Below are 13276 nucleotides of genomic sequence, written 5' to 3'. Positions count from 1 at the left end.
AGAATGGAGTGGTGTAGGGAGTACATCTGACACATCAGGGATGGGTGCTGTATTTTCAGAGTGAGCAGGTGCTCCAGTTCCGGATGTGCCAGCTAACTTTGCGTCTTGTTGTTCCTTTGCACGGGTTGCTTGTTCTTTTTCCATCCTCCAGGATTCTTTGTGAGCTCTCTTCTCTACTTTCTTTGCCTCGAGCAATGGGGTAAGATGAGTTTCCTAGTCGAGGTCACGATCCTTATGCTTCCGCTTTTTTGATCTGGCAGGTAGTTCTTCACCATAATTTCATTAAGTGATTGTACTGGAGGTGCCTGATTTAGAATCTTCATCAGTGACTCAGGTAGTGCATGAGGGGGAGGCTGCACCAGTTACTTGGATAAATTAGCAATCTGAGATCGCATGTTAACCAATTGTGCCTTTAGCTCATCAGTCTATGTCTGACTGGTTCGTGGGAATTGGTCTTGTACCAAATTATCAATGTCATCTAGTCTCTCTTTAAGTGTTTGCAACTCCTTCTGAAACTGACTATTGATGTCCTTCTTGGCGACAAATACTTTGCTTTCAATCATTTGAGGCATCCGACAAACTATATCATCTACTAATGCTTTGGTCTTGATCTGCAATCAATATTTCATGAAAAGTGACAGGGATAGACACAAAAGTAGCTGAATTCTGTGCAGGGTTGGTTTGCGGTGGTGCTTTTGTGGCTGTTTGGGATGATTTTCCTTGCTACGGCACTCTTTCAGTTTATGGCAACTCTAAATGAACTTGCGGATCAATAGGAAGACGACTTATTGCTGCAAATTTATCACCAAACAGGTGGTTTGCAAAATCCTTTATCTTTGACACCTGAATGAGTCTACATGCCTCATCCCATCAATCAACTAAGCAATTGGGAGGAATCTCTGCTTGGCGACATAATTTTCCTATCAGACAAGGGAAAGGAAATGACGCTCTCTCATTTGGAGCCCTGTCTAGTATTTCAGTAGCTATGATCCTCCATGTATTCACTAAGCACGCTACATGTTAGGAAGTGATGGGGAATGTGTGTTGTCATTTGTCGTTGGTTGCAATTTCGCCTAGAAAATAGCCCATTATACTTTAGCATTGAAGGTCAATGTAGCTTTAGAAATAGTTATTGGAGTAGTAGTAACCTAACTAGCGTGTTTCCCATCCATGGAAATCTTCTTGGCGATCCACCACAACACCCTTTCTCGAGAAGCCTGATTTTCCATGTTGGCTGCATTGGTGACGTCATGGTGTTTCCCATCAAAAATTCCCAGTTATGATGGAGCCATGTGGTCCAATCCATGTAACATTCGGTTGATAGAGCTTTCTGAAATATCAATGGACTTGCCCCTAAAAATGATTGAGTCAAGTGGACCTAGTGTAGCAGCCAAATTTTTTTGCCCTCGTTTGGTGGTTTCGGTGGTCGCAGCAAGGTTCATAAGCATATCTGCATACGATGTATAAAACTCCTTTGTCAGGTGACTAGATCACTCACCCGACGCATTGTCCATCCATTTGAACTTGTGAAATTGAAACGTATGGTAACTATTTGGAATTGCCTTGATGTCACTGCACACCACCCTAAATTAATGTAAAATAACCCACTTCTTGAATATGCCAGTCTTTGTCACAATCCCTCTGTGGAAGAATTTTTTGGTATGGTCCATAGTCAACATAGTATGGTACCATGCGTATGCAAATATTGTATCATGGTTTCTTCATCTGTGAGTATCTCATTGAGCTCTCTATGATGAGAAACTTGTTGAGCTGTTATTTCCTTTTGTATGGGTTGTTGGAGAGGTGTGAAAGTTCTACTGAGTACTGCCTTCATCTTCAGCGGTGCCCCCTTTTTTAGATTTAGAAGGAGTGTTCTGGAGCAGGCGTCGTTTGACTTGCAATCTAGTGGCCCGAGGTGAATGTTTTGTTGGAGTGGCATCTAAGTGAACCTCTGAGCGACTAGCCTCAAATATGACATGTCCCTCAAATTGAGAAGTTGTGGGGGACAGGCCTGCTGGCATTTTTCATTCTTACTCGGCGTAGTGTGGTATTTGTAGACATGACCAGAGTTAGTATGAGTGGAAATTATTTACACACTATCGAGTACTTAGACTTCCCCTATGTTTAACAAAATCGTGACGCGTTGCCTTAAAAATGACATCACTCAATCTCTCATCGTGAAGTCTCACAGAATCAATCAAATAAAACTTCATTTGAGTAATGTTCATGGTTGCCTTTATGGATCTTGGAGTGGACCATAGACCGTAAAGTCCATCATGAAATATGGGCAATTAATGTTCACGGATGCCTTCACGGACCGTGGAATGGACCACGGACAGTGAAGTCCTCCATGATCTCTGGACAGAATCAGAATAGAAATAACAAGCTTCATACTTTCCCAAGGAATATACACGGACAAGGTTATGATACCTGGAGAAAACCACAGGCTATGATCTTGTTCGTGAAATCAGTTCACCCATACTCTGTTATATGCATGGTCTACGACTAGGGTCACAGTACGTATGCAATTATACGATCCGTAAAATTGAATGTGGATCATTATTACCCAGGTTTCAACTATATAATTCTTCATTCCTAATCAAATTACTCATTGTCCCATGTTTAAGGGCAAAATCATTGTTAACTAAATAATCACATATGAACAACAGCTGATGGAGACTTAATTACCTCACCCCAAAACAACTAACTAACCGGATTTAACCCCAATAACCCCAACCAATCACCTACAACAAGCCCCTCGACTACTATATTCAACCAAGAAAAATGATCATTTGAGAAAAAGAATGGACCAAATAGAAAGAATCAAACACACAACATTGTACTTACATGGAGGGATCTTGAACTGTACATGTAGCAATGTTGTAAGCAAAGAGACGAATTCCCGCGGCTTACACTTAGTGGATTATTTGTGGGATGTTTGGTGCAAACATTATAGAAGAAACGGAAGAATGAAGAAGAAAGAAAGGAGAATTGTTTTTGAAAAGGTACGGTTTATTAGACCTAAATACATTCTGCCTATTGGACGGGTCTAACCACAGGGTGGGTCGGGTTGTGTTTACTGAATTGCCTGCCTTAACAACAGACCATGGAATAGCCTGTGGAAATCACGGCCCATCCACCCTTCCGTAGAAATACTTTAGATATAAGACTTACCTGGGATAGATGACGATCCGTAAAGTCGCCCAAAAAAGAAGTTCACGGCCCGTGAGGTTTCCTGAAGAAAAAAGAAATTCACGGCCCGTGAGGTTTCCTGAAGAAAGCACTTTGCCTTGTTCTATTTCACCTAAAATTTACGGTAGGTAAAAAGGGTCCATATTCATTACTATGAACTATGAACCCTTTATTTTGCTGCTTTCCAGTATCTTCCTTGTTAGATATTCACTTAGAAGGACCATGAAATTGCCTGTAGAGGCTACCACAGTCCGTGAAGCCTCTCGTCAGATCCAGATTGCACCTATTTTTCTGCACTTTCTTGCTAAGTCTTCATATAATGTCAGCACTCATTAACTCTTCACACTAAAATAACACAAAAAGAAATGCAAAAATACCTAAATTAAGAAATATTGGGTTTCCTCCTAAGCAGTGCACAATTTAATGTCGCAGCGCGACGCAAGTTCCTAGATTACTTAGGCTTCATCAAGCATGCAGTCTTCAACTATCATGGTCTCTTCCTGAACACCTAGATATGCCTTATTCGTTTGTCCATTTGCTTTAGACATTTCTCCTTTTTCATTTTCCAGCTCAACAGCTCCAGATTGAAATACTTGAGTGACCTTAAAAGGGACAAACCATTTGGATCTCAATTTTCCTGGAAATAAACGCAATACAGAATTAGACGTAACCGACATCGTCTTCCACGAAGAGGACTAAGACTAGCCTCTTAGATTACATCATTACATTCATAGGTTAAAAAATACGGAAAATTTAAAACTTTTCTTCTATATATCATGAGATTTACATAGACCTCTCGCATACACATAATATATTCATATAGAGCAAATATACACCCTTCGTATAAGAAGATTACATAGTATTCTACTTTGCGCGCACGCGGGTACACACACACACACACACACACACATCATAAGACCTTGCCTTTTTTTCATCCTTACTCTTCCTCTTAACCCTTGTCTCTTCCACCTGTTGAGCATGAACCATGGATGATAAATGTTCATATTATCATGTAGCATAGCCAAATGACATTCTTCCCTCAAGTCATCCAAAACCCCTGTCACAAAGCGGCCCATTTCATCCCTGGGGTCGGAAACGAAAGAGGAAACATACTTTGACAATTTAGTAAATTTCAAAGAGTAGTCAAATACACTCATACCTCCTTGAATAAGGTTGATGAATTCTTTCACTTTGGCTTCCCTATTCTCTTGAGGAAAGAACCTATCAAGAAAAGCCTTCTTGAAAATCTCCCATGTCACCGGTCCATCCCTTAAAGGCATATTGTCTCTCTATAGCATAGAGAGTCTTGTAGGTTTCATTAATGAACTCTTGGGGGTCTTCCTCCACATTTAACCCATATAAAGTAGGGGGATTCATCCTTCTCAAATCCCTCAAGCGGGAGGTCATGGTGCCAACATGTTGGTTTCCCTGGGTTACTTCCTCTCGATTAGCTTGGGTCGTCATGGCTTATGCTTGAGCAGTGACGACTTGTGCTTGTGTAGTAATGGCTTGGGACATTTGGAGAAAGTATTCCCTTATGTACCTATCCGTCAAAGGCGGGGGATTGATTGGAGCTTGATCATCATTACCAACTTCATCAAGAGGAGGATCTTGATTGCCACGAGGAGGAACTCCTGCATTAGAAATATCTTCATGAAGTGTTTGAGCGGCTGCCCTTCGAGTATTCATACCAATAACCACCATACAAGGTTGAGGTGAAATCACACATAAAGTAGACTCTAGAGGCACGACATTGGATTTCCATGAAAATGAGAATTTCCTAAGCATCGCATAGTTTGCTATTCATAAGTGGGGCGCGCTTCACAATTATGAATAAGAATCTACATAGATGTGGTTAAATGAGACATAAAATCTAAAGATATTCAACCTCATGCTCTGATACCCAATTAGTCACATCCGAGGAGGACCCCTAAACGTAACCGGCATCGTCATCCTCGAAGAGGACTAACACTAGCCTCTTATCGTACATCATTACATTCATAGGTTAAAAATGCAGAAAATTTAAACTGTTTTTCTATCGATCATGAGGTTTACATATACCTCTCGCATACACATAATATATTCGTATAGATTATACATAGACTTTTCATATAAGAAGATTACATCGTCTTCGATTTTTATTGCACCCATATATATAAGATATAACATATTCTTAAAACAGATGTCTCATCTCATAACCATATTAGCACGAGTACAAGAATTGGGCATATCCCATATATCAATACAATAAAAGCCACATATAGGGTATACAATCTTTAGTACTCAATCAAAGGAAATGATCATATTGTCTTTAAGACTAATCAATATCCAAAGCTATAAAATGGCATTGTCCTGGAAGTAGTGAGGACCTACCCTACTTGGAAAATAAGAATTCCAAGCCGTCCTTCAAAGTCGTCACAAGCCTTTCAACCACCGAAACTAAAATATTAGGGAAAAGGGAGAAATGGGGTTAGCACATCACTTGTACTAAGTATAGGACCATATGAACACACAACATAGAAAGCATTCTAAAAAGGGAAATTTCATTAAAGCATGCTAATTTACTTTGAAAATCCTTATGCACATTGAAGAACCAATTCAAGTCAATAGTACATATTCATTAAGTCAAGACCATGTTCATCACACGACCAATCAATACTAAGTCTACTCAAGTCAACATGTATATCAACATAATTGAGCACATAATAAAGACACTCTATCATACAGTCATAACATCAACAAGCAGGAATAAGAGTTCATAACATCATAACCAAAGCAAGATCATTACTCATGAACCCTCATTAAGTCCACTAGATGCAATGACTAAGCAAAGCCCCATAACCTTACTCAATCAAGCAAACCTAATAAGAACCATAAACAATGTCCAACTTCACATAACATATCATTAAGAGTAAACATCATCATACTTTAGCAATATGGACCAAACACATGTTCATAAGTGAAACCAATATCATATAGTGTCATCAACATGTAAGACAATAATATACAAATCATTTACATTTATAAACATATACATACATAAGAAAATTCTTCTAAGACTTCCGTCAAGATTAATTAGTTAAATTTATAGGTAGAGTCCCATACCCCTACCTATACTAAGAAAAACCCCTTAGGTCATCCTAGTTTGAGTTCATTCCATTACTTTATTTACCTTTTGGGAACATCTTGCCTTAACCGGCATAGACCACATGAGCTAATGTAGAATCAAGTGTCATGGAACCTACATTGAAAGAAGGCAGACTACTTGCCAAGATAGTACCAAAACATGAACCTAAAATATATGTGGATCCACTAGCTAATATTCCAATGGGGGAAATATAGTTCAAGAACTAAGCGATGTACTTGGAACCCTCTTTTATACTACATGCATTATAATCTCCAATCTCATGATATCATTAGTGATCCTACCTTCCCTATGTGTGCAGGGACACTCCTCACTCTAGTTCACTCGGTGCTAAGCTAGAGTCCCTTTGGAAATGTTTTTAATGCCTTTATTAATCATCATAGATTAATGTAGGTCATAGGGTCTATCCCTTATATAATCATCATCATCATACCTCAATAAGAATTGGGTGATTATTTTCCTTTTATTAAAATTCATACATGTGAGGTTATAACATTTACATAACATCATGATAAGGCACACTGGTGAATTATCACCATACATATAACATTTACATCTTAGCCAACAACTCACAAACCATAGTTCAAGACATTCCAATTCAACATCATACAAACCCTATCAATCTTAACTTAAGATATACTTCAATACAACTTCATCACTTAATTACAAGAAATCATAATTGAAGTAAAGAATTGAGATCACAAGACTTGCCCCAATCTCCTTCACAAGCTATTTTTTAGGTCTTATCATCAACCATCCAATTCAACCCAAAAATGGGTGTAATATCATCACACAATAATAATCAACGTAATTATGAAGTCAATCTAATCACTATTCCACAATTCCTTACTAGTTCATAGCCTAGGGTTAGAGACTTAGGTCAAATTCATGATCTACTTCACAACCTAGGTCAATTACTCAAGAACAAGCGTAATTGTATTAAAATATATCACAATATACTCATAAATTGGCGTACAACAACATAGGATAGTAATTCACACATTAACCAAGAAAAATGTATCGATACAATATAATTCAATTCAAGATCACAACCTAGGGTTAAGGGGAAACGGTCATCTTCCATAAACTAGGTCATTTCATCAAGAAGTAATACAATTGAATCATAATACATGTTAATATACACATAATAACCAAAACAAATCATAAGCAAAGCAATTCTTAAGATAAATTTCGTATTGGAAGAAAACCCGATTGGAACTCAATTTTGTGAAATCAATAGGGAGGAACCCTTTGGGGAAAGAGATCCCAAAGGTGAAAGGAATTTCATACCTTAGTAATTGATGGAGAATTATGAATAAAACTTGATACTTTGCAGCCCTAGAACCCTCCTTTGCTTGGTCTTCTATGGATTTTCATTGAAACACAGAAAAAAGAGAGAAGAAAGAGCAATTGGGTTTTGGGTATTATAAGAGTTGGGTTTAGTCTAATTAGGTTTTGGGTCTTTATAGGAGTTATTAACTAACATAATTAGGCCTACCTTAACCCATAACTAACACCTTGATTAACCAAATGAAATAAGTTAAAAAAAAGTCAACTACAAACCTACCTACGAGACTCCGACTGACGGGTCGTTGGTCAGTCGACGGGCAGTGTGGCCTCCATGATGCACGTCTATTGTTTTGGTTAGAGATTTGTCCAAAACGACTTATCATGATACTGGATAATTCTTCAAATACGGAAACATCAATGCCCCATCGACTCACCAATGCCACGTTGCCTGGAATCCATCGTTGGACACTACCTCATGGCAACTTTTTGCCAAATTGCAAGGGTCCTCCTCAAGGGCCGTTGGTTGGTCCTTGGGGAGTCGTACCCGGACTTTTCGACTGTTAACTAATTCTAATACGTGTTGGAGCCTCACCACCAAATTTCATCATTTTCTAACTCTTAAAACTTAGTTAAATAGGCTAAGGCACACCAGCACCTCTTGAACTAGTTTTCGGATTTCATGGACGTTCCTTGACGTTTTGATTCTAGAACTTTCTAAATGACTTATATACATTGTAATTGAATTAAAATAATGTTATAACTATTATACCCTCATGTTATGCTCTAGATTAGGCTTTATACGTTCGGAGTATTACACCTAAGAGTGACTTTGTTTCTCAATGTGCTTTTCATGGTATCGCTTCATTCTCTCCTTATAAAATGTTGATCTCTCATATGATCTCAGACGAAACTCATCCATCTCATTTATCAGATCTATCCTTAAATAAGTTGTTTCATTCCAGTCGAGATTCATCTTCTTCAATGCCCAGAGTGCTCTATGTTCCAGTTCAATAGGCAAGTGACATGCTTTTCCAAACACCAGTTGATAAGGATACATACCAATGGGTGTTTTGATAGGTTTCTGGTACGCCCACAATGCATCATCTAGATTTCTTGCCCAGTGTGTCCGATTAGCATTTACTGACTTGGCCAAAATTGTCTTGATTTTTTTGTTATATAATTCCACTTGGACTCTGGTTTGCAGGTGATATGGTGTAGCTACCTTATGATGTTTAATCCCATACTTGGTTAGAAGAGCGCTTAATACTTTGTTGCAAAATTGAGAACGACCATCACAAATAGTAGCTCTAGGTCTACCAAATCTTGCAAAAATGTTCTTCTTTTGAAATGCTGCAACACTTTTGCCATTATTCTCAGGTAATCCTACAGCTTCAACCCATTTAGGTACATAGTCCACTGCTACCAGAATATACTTCTTTCCATATGAACTCACAAAGGGGACCATAAAATCAACTCCCCACCCATCAAAAGTCTCTACCTCCAAAATGGGTGACTTGGGTAACTCATGACGCCTTGATATGGCTCCTTGCCTTTGGAATACATCACAACTTCGTACCAACTAAGTTTCATCCTGGTTAATAGTTTGCCAGTAATACCCACATTGGAATATCTTATGATCTGTTCAAGCTCCACCATGGTGCCCCTTATTAGAGAGGAATGACAGGCTTCTAGAATAGATAACATTTCAGCTTCAGGAACACATCTGCTGATGATGTTATCAACACATACTCTGTACAAATAAGTCTCATCCCAAAAATATTTACCCACATCATGTGAGAAATTTTTCTTTTAACAATAAGTCAGCCAATCGGGTATCAAATCACTATTTAAGAAATTATCAAAATCAGAAAACCATGGATGATATCAAGATTAGCAGCCAATACATGTTCATCAGGAAATGCATCATATATTTCAGACTCACTGTGTTCTCTCTTTGTGTCTTCCAATTTTGAATGGTGATCCGCTACCTGATTTTCACAACCTCTTCTATATTTTTCTTCAATATCAAATTCTTGAAGTAGTAACACCCATCTGACTAACCATGGTTTGGCATCCTTCTTGACCATGAGACATCTTAGCGCAGCATGATCTGTATAAACTATTACTTTGGTGCCCAGCAAATACGCTCTGAATTTCTCAAATGTATACACTACACCCAATGGTTCATGTTTAGTGATTGTGTAATTTTGATGTGCTCAATTTAGGGACTTTACTAGCATAGTAAATTTGATAGAACATATTGTTGCGCTTTGGACCAAATAAAACACCTAATCTAGTTCGTTTGGCATCACACATCACTTCAACTGGTTCTGCCTAGTTTGGACCAATGATTACAGGCAAAGACGAATTTCACCTCCTTCTCCAAAAGCTTGCACATGGGGTGTTCAACTTTGGAAAAGTCCTTGATGAAACTCCTATAGAATCGAGCATGTCCTAAGAAGCTTGGAACACCTTTCACTCAAATAGGCAGAGGCAATTTTTCAATCACCTCAATCTTTGCATTGTCAACTTCAATTCCTTTTTGTGACACTTTATGTCCAAGAACTATGCCCTCTTTAACCATGAAGTTGCATTTGTCCTAGTTCAGCACGAAGTTGGCTTCCTCACATCTTAGTAATGCCCTACTAAGATTCAAGAAACAGTCATCAAAAGTATCACCTACTATAGAGAAATTGTCCATAAATACTTCTAGAGTGTCCTCGACCATGTTTGAAAAAATGAACATCATACATCATTATAATGTAGCTGGTGCATTACATAATCCAAATGACATGCGTTTAAATGCAAATTGCCTTAAGGACATGTAAATGTATTCTTTTCCTGATCTTCAAGAGCAACGAATATCATATTGTAACCAGAGTATCCATCTAAGAAACAATATCAACCTGTACCTTCTAAACTGTTCAACATTTGGTCCATAAATGACATAGGGAAATTGTCCCTCAAGGTCCATCTGTTAAGCTTCATGTAGTCCATGCATACTCACCACCCGGTCACTGAGCGCTGTGGAACTAGTTCATTCTTTGGATTTTCCACCACAATCATGCCTTCCTTTTTTTTGGCACACATTGCACTCCACTGACCCAGTGACTGTCTGAGATCGGGTAAACCACCCCAACATCGAACCATTTGATTATTTCCTTTTTCACCACCACTTGTATTAGTGGGTTCAATCTTCTTTTATGCTCAATGTTGGGTGTGCAATCTTCCTTACGAAGAATTTTGTGTGTGCAAATGCATGGAGGAATTCCAATTATATCAATATTTTTAGTCCAGCCAATAGGTTTTTAAAACCTCTGAAACACTTTAACCACCTCCTGTACCTATCTTCATTTAAATTTGCAGCCAATATCAAAGGTAAAATGTTGTTAGTACCCAAAAATACATACCTTAGGTGACTGGGCAACTGTATCAACTCCAAAACTGGTGGTTCTTCGATTGAAGGTTTAGCTGGAGGGTCTAGTCGGTTATTTAAATCCAAATATAGTTTCTTGGGAGCATAAGAATGTTCTCTTATACACTGTAAAGCATTTACAATTACTCCATAATCAAATAAGAAATCCACATCAAAGTTCATCAACAGTGCAACTAATGTTTCAACAACTACCCTCTCTTTTGTAGGTACTCTTATGTCATCATCAGTAACAACTTCCATTGCAGATACCACCTCCATCTCTCATGGTTGTTTCATTGATATGCATATGTTAAACTTGACTTCTTCTTAATTTAGTCTAATCTTAAACTCACCTCGCTCAACATCAACCAAAGCTCTTCCTGTAGCTAAAAATGGTCTTCCCAGAATTATAGGTACTTCGAAGTCTACTTCACAATCCAGGATAACAAAATCTTCTGGGAAGATAAATTTATCTACCTTAACAAAAATATCACACAATATTCCCACTGGTCGCTTAACTGACATGTCAACCATCATCAATCTCATTGTTGTAGGTTTTGGCATTCCCGAACCCAATTTTTCATAGATGGGTAATGGCATCAAATTTATGATAGCTCCCAAATCACACAACGCATTGGCAAACTTGATTGACCTAATGTTGTATGGAATTGTGAAAGCACCAGGATCTTCTTTTTTTGAACCAAATATCTGGTTGCAATAGCACTGCAATGCATTAGAAAAATCAAGACTTACAACTATTTTCTTGGTAACCAAATCTTTCGTGAACTTGGCATATCCTTGCATTTGTTCAAGAGCTTCTACCAGTTGGATATTTACTGAAAGCTACTTCAGCATGGATATGAACTTTTTAAACTTCCGATATTAAATTTTCTTTTTGAGTCTTTGAGGTAAAGGAGGAGGAGGTTTAGGAATCTGCTGTAAAAGCTATTTTTAAATCTCTTTCTCTTGTCCTCTTGTAGGAGTTGCTCTTTTCTGAACCTCTTCCAAGTCATTTACAGGTGAACTTTCATCCTCCTCTGTGCCAACTTCATCCTTAACTTGTTCATCCTTGGTACCTGTAGGGTTTTGGTTAGATACCACTTTACTACTCCTAGTAGTGATGGTTATTCAATATCCATCCTTGTTGGGATTTAAATGGTATCACTTTGTAATGAACTATTCTTTCTCTAATTCAGGGATGTTGAGAGTTGTCCCAACTGTTTCTCTATTTGCTTAATAGAGGTGGTGTGAGAGTCAACCAGCTGACTTATGCTTGAGAACTCACCCCTCATTTCTTTAACTCTTGCATCTGTTGATTCAACATTTTGAAGCATCTTGGCTATAGTGTCTTCTAGCTTAGATCCGCTGGAATTACCATTCGTTCTTTATATGAAACCTGGGGGCATATGTACATCACTACGGTCATTTGTATACCTATCTATATTCTGCCAGTTTCCTTGCTCTCTATTTCGTGGTCTATCATATTGACCATCTTTGAATTATACCCCTGATGTCCAGAGTTATAATTCCGTGCACCTACTTTGTTTCCAAAGTAGTTAGCTTCCTCATCAATGTCATTACCTTGATCATCATATCTGCTTTGTTGTCCCACAACATTGACTTTTTTGGACTTCGACACAATATGTTTCGTTAGAAAATCAAATTGAGTTCTCAGATGTGCCATATCCTAATCTCTTTCTTCTCTCTTCTTTTTCTGTTCATCTAAAATCTCATATGTATATCGTAATTCCCCTGCTTCTGGATCATTGGTGTACCATAACCTATTGTTTTTGTAAACTTCATCCAACAGTTGCATGGTCTCTGAAAATGGCTTCCTCATAAAAGAACATCCACAGACTGCATCAACAACAAGTTTAGTCACATAATTAAGAAACGTCTAGAAATCTTGTTTAAGCTGTCTCTCAGTAAGATCATGTAACACCCCATAGCCAACACAGACCAAACAATAGTTTTTCAGAAAAATCTGCAGGCGCTACCAACGGTGGCATCGACAGACCGTAACCTGAACCATAGTCCGTCCTGCACAACCGTCGACGGGATCATAAACTCCCAAAAATTTATGTCCAGAAAAAATTGATTAAGTCTTGGACGACGGACGGACATACGGTCCGTAGGTCAGACGACGGTCCATAGCTCGTGACCGTCGATCAATACTCCCTTCACCCACTCTCTTTAAAGAGCTACAGATGACCAGCACGATCCATAGATCGACC

General features: G+C 38.4%; 1 protein-coding gene across 1 annotated transcript; it reads right to left on the bottom strand.

The window, feature by feature from the left end:
* Positions 1–11369: 11369 nt before the first annotated feature.
* On the bottom strand, positions 11370–12726 carry LOC107013256. The gene is made up of 4 exons (XM_015213212.1): positions 12548–12726; positions 12328–12407; positions 12042–12118; positions 11370–11885 (listed from the first exon to the last, which is right to left on the bottom strand). The coding sequence occupies exons 1-4, from the start codon at positions 12724–12726 to the stop codon at positions 11370–11372; spliced, it is 852 nt and encodes a 283-aa protein (XP_015068698.1).
* Between the last annotated feature and the right edge of the window lie 550 nt (positions 12727–13276).

Source organism: Solanum pennellii, chromosome 3 (genome assembly GCF_001406875.1).
Source record: "Solanum pennellii chromosome 3, SPENNV200".
NCBI lineage: Eukaryota > Viridiplantae > Streptophyta > Magnoliopsida > Solanales > Solanaceae > Solanum > Solanum pennellii.
The sequence above is the reverse complement of the archived record's forward strand: the minus strand, read 5'-3'. Positions and strand labels throughout refer to the sequence as shown.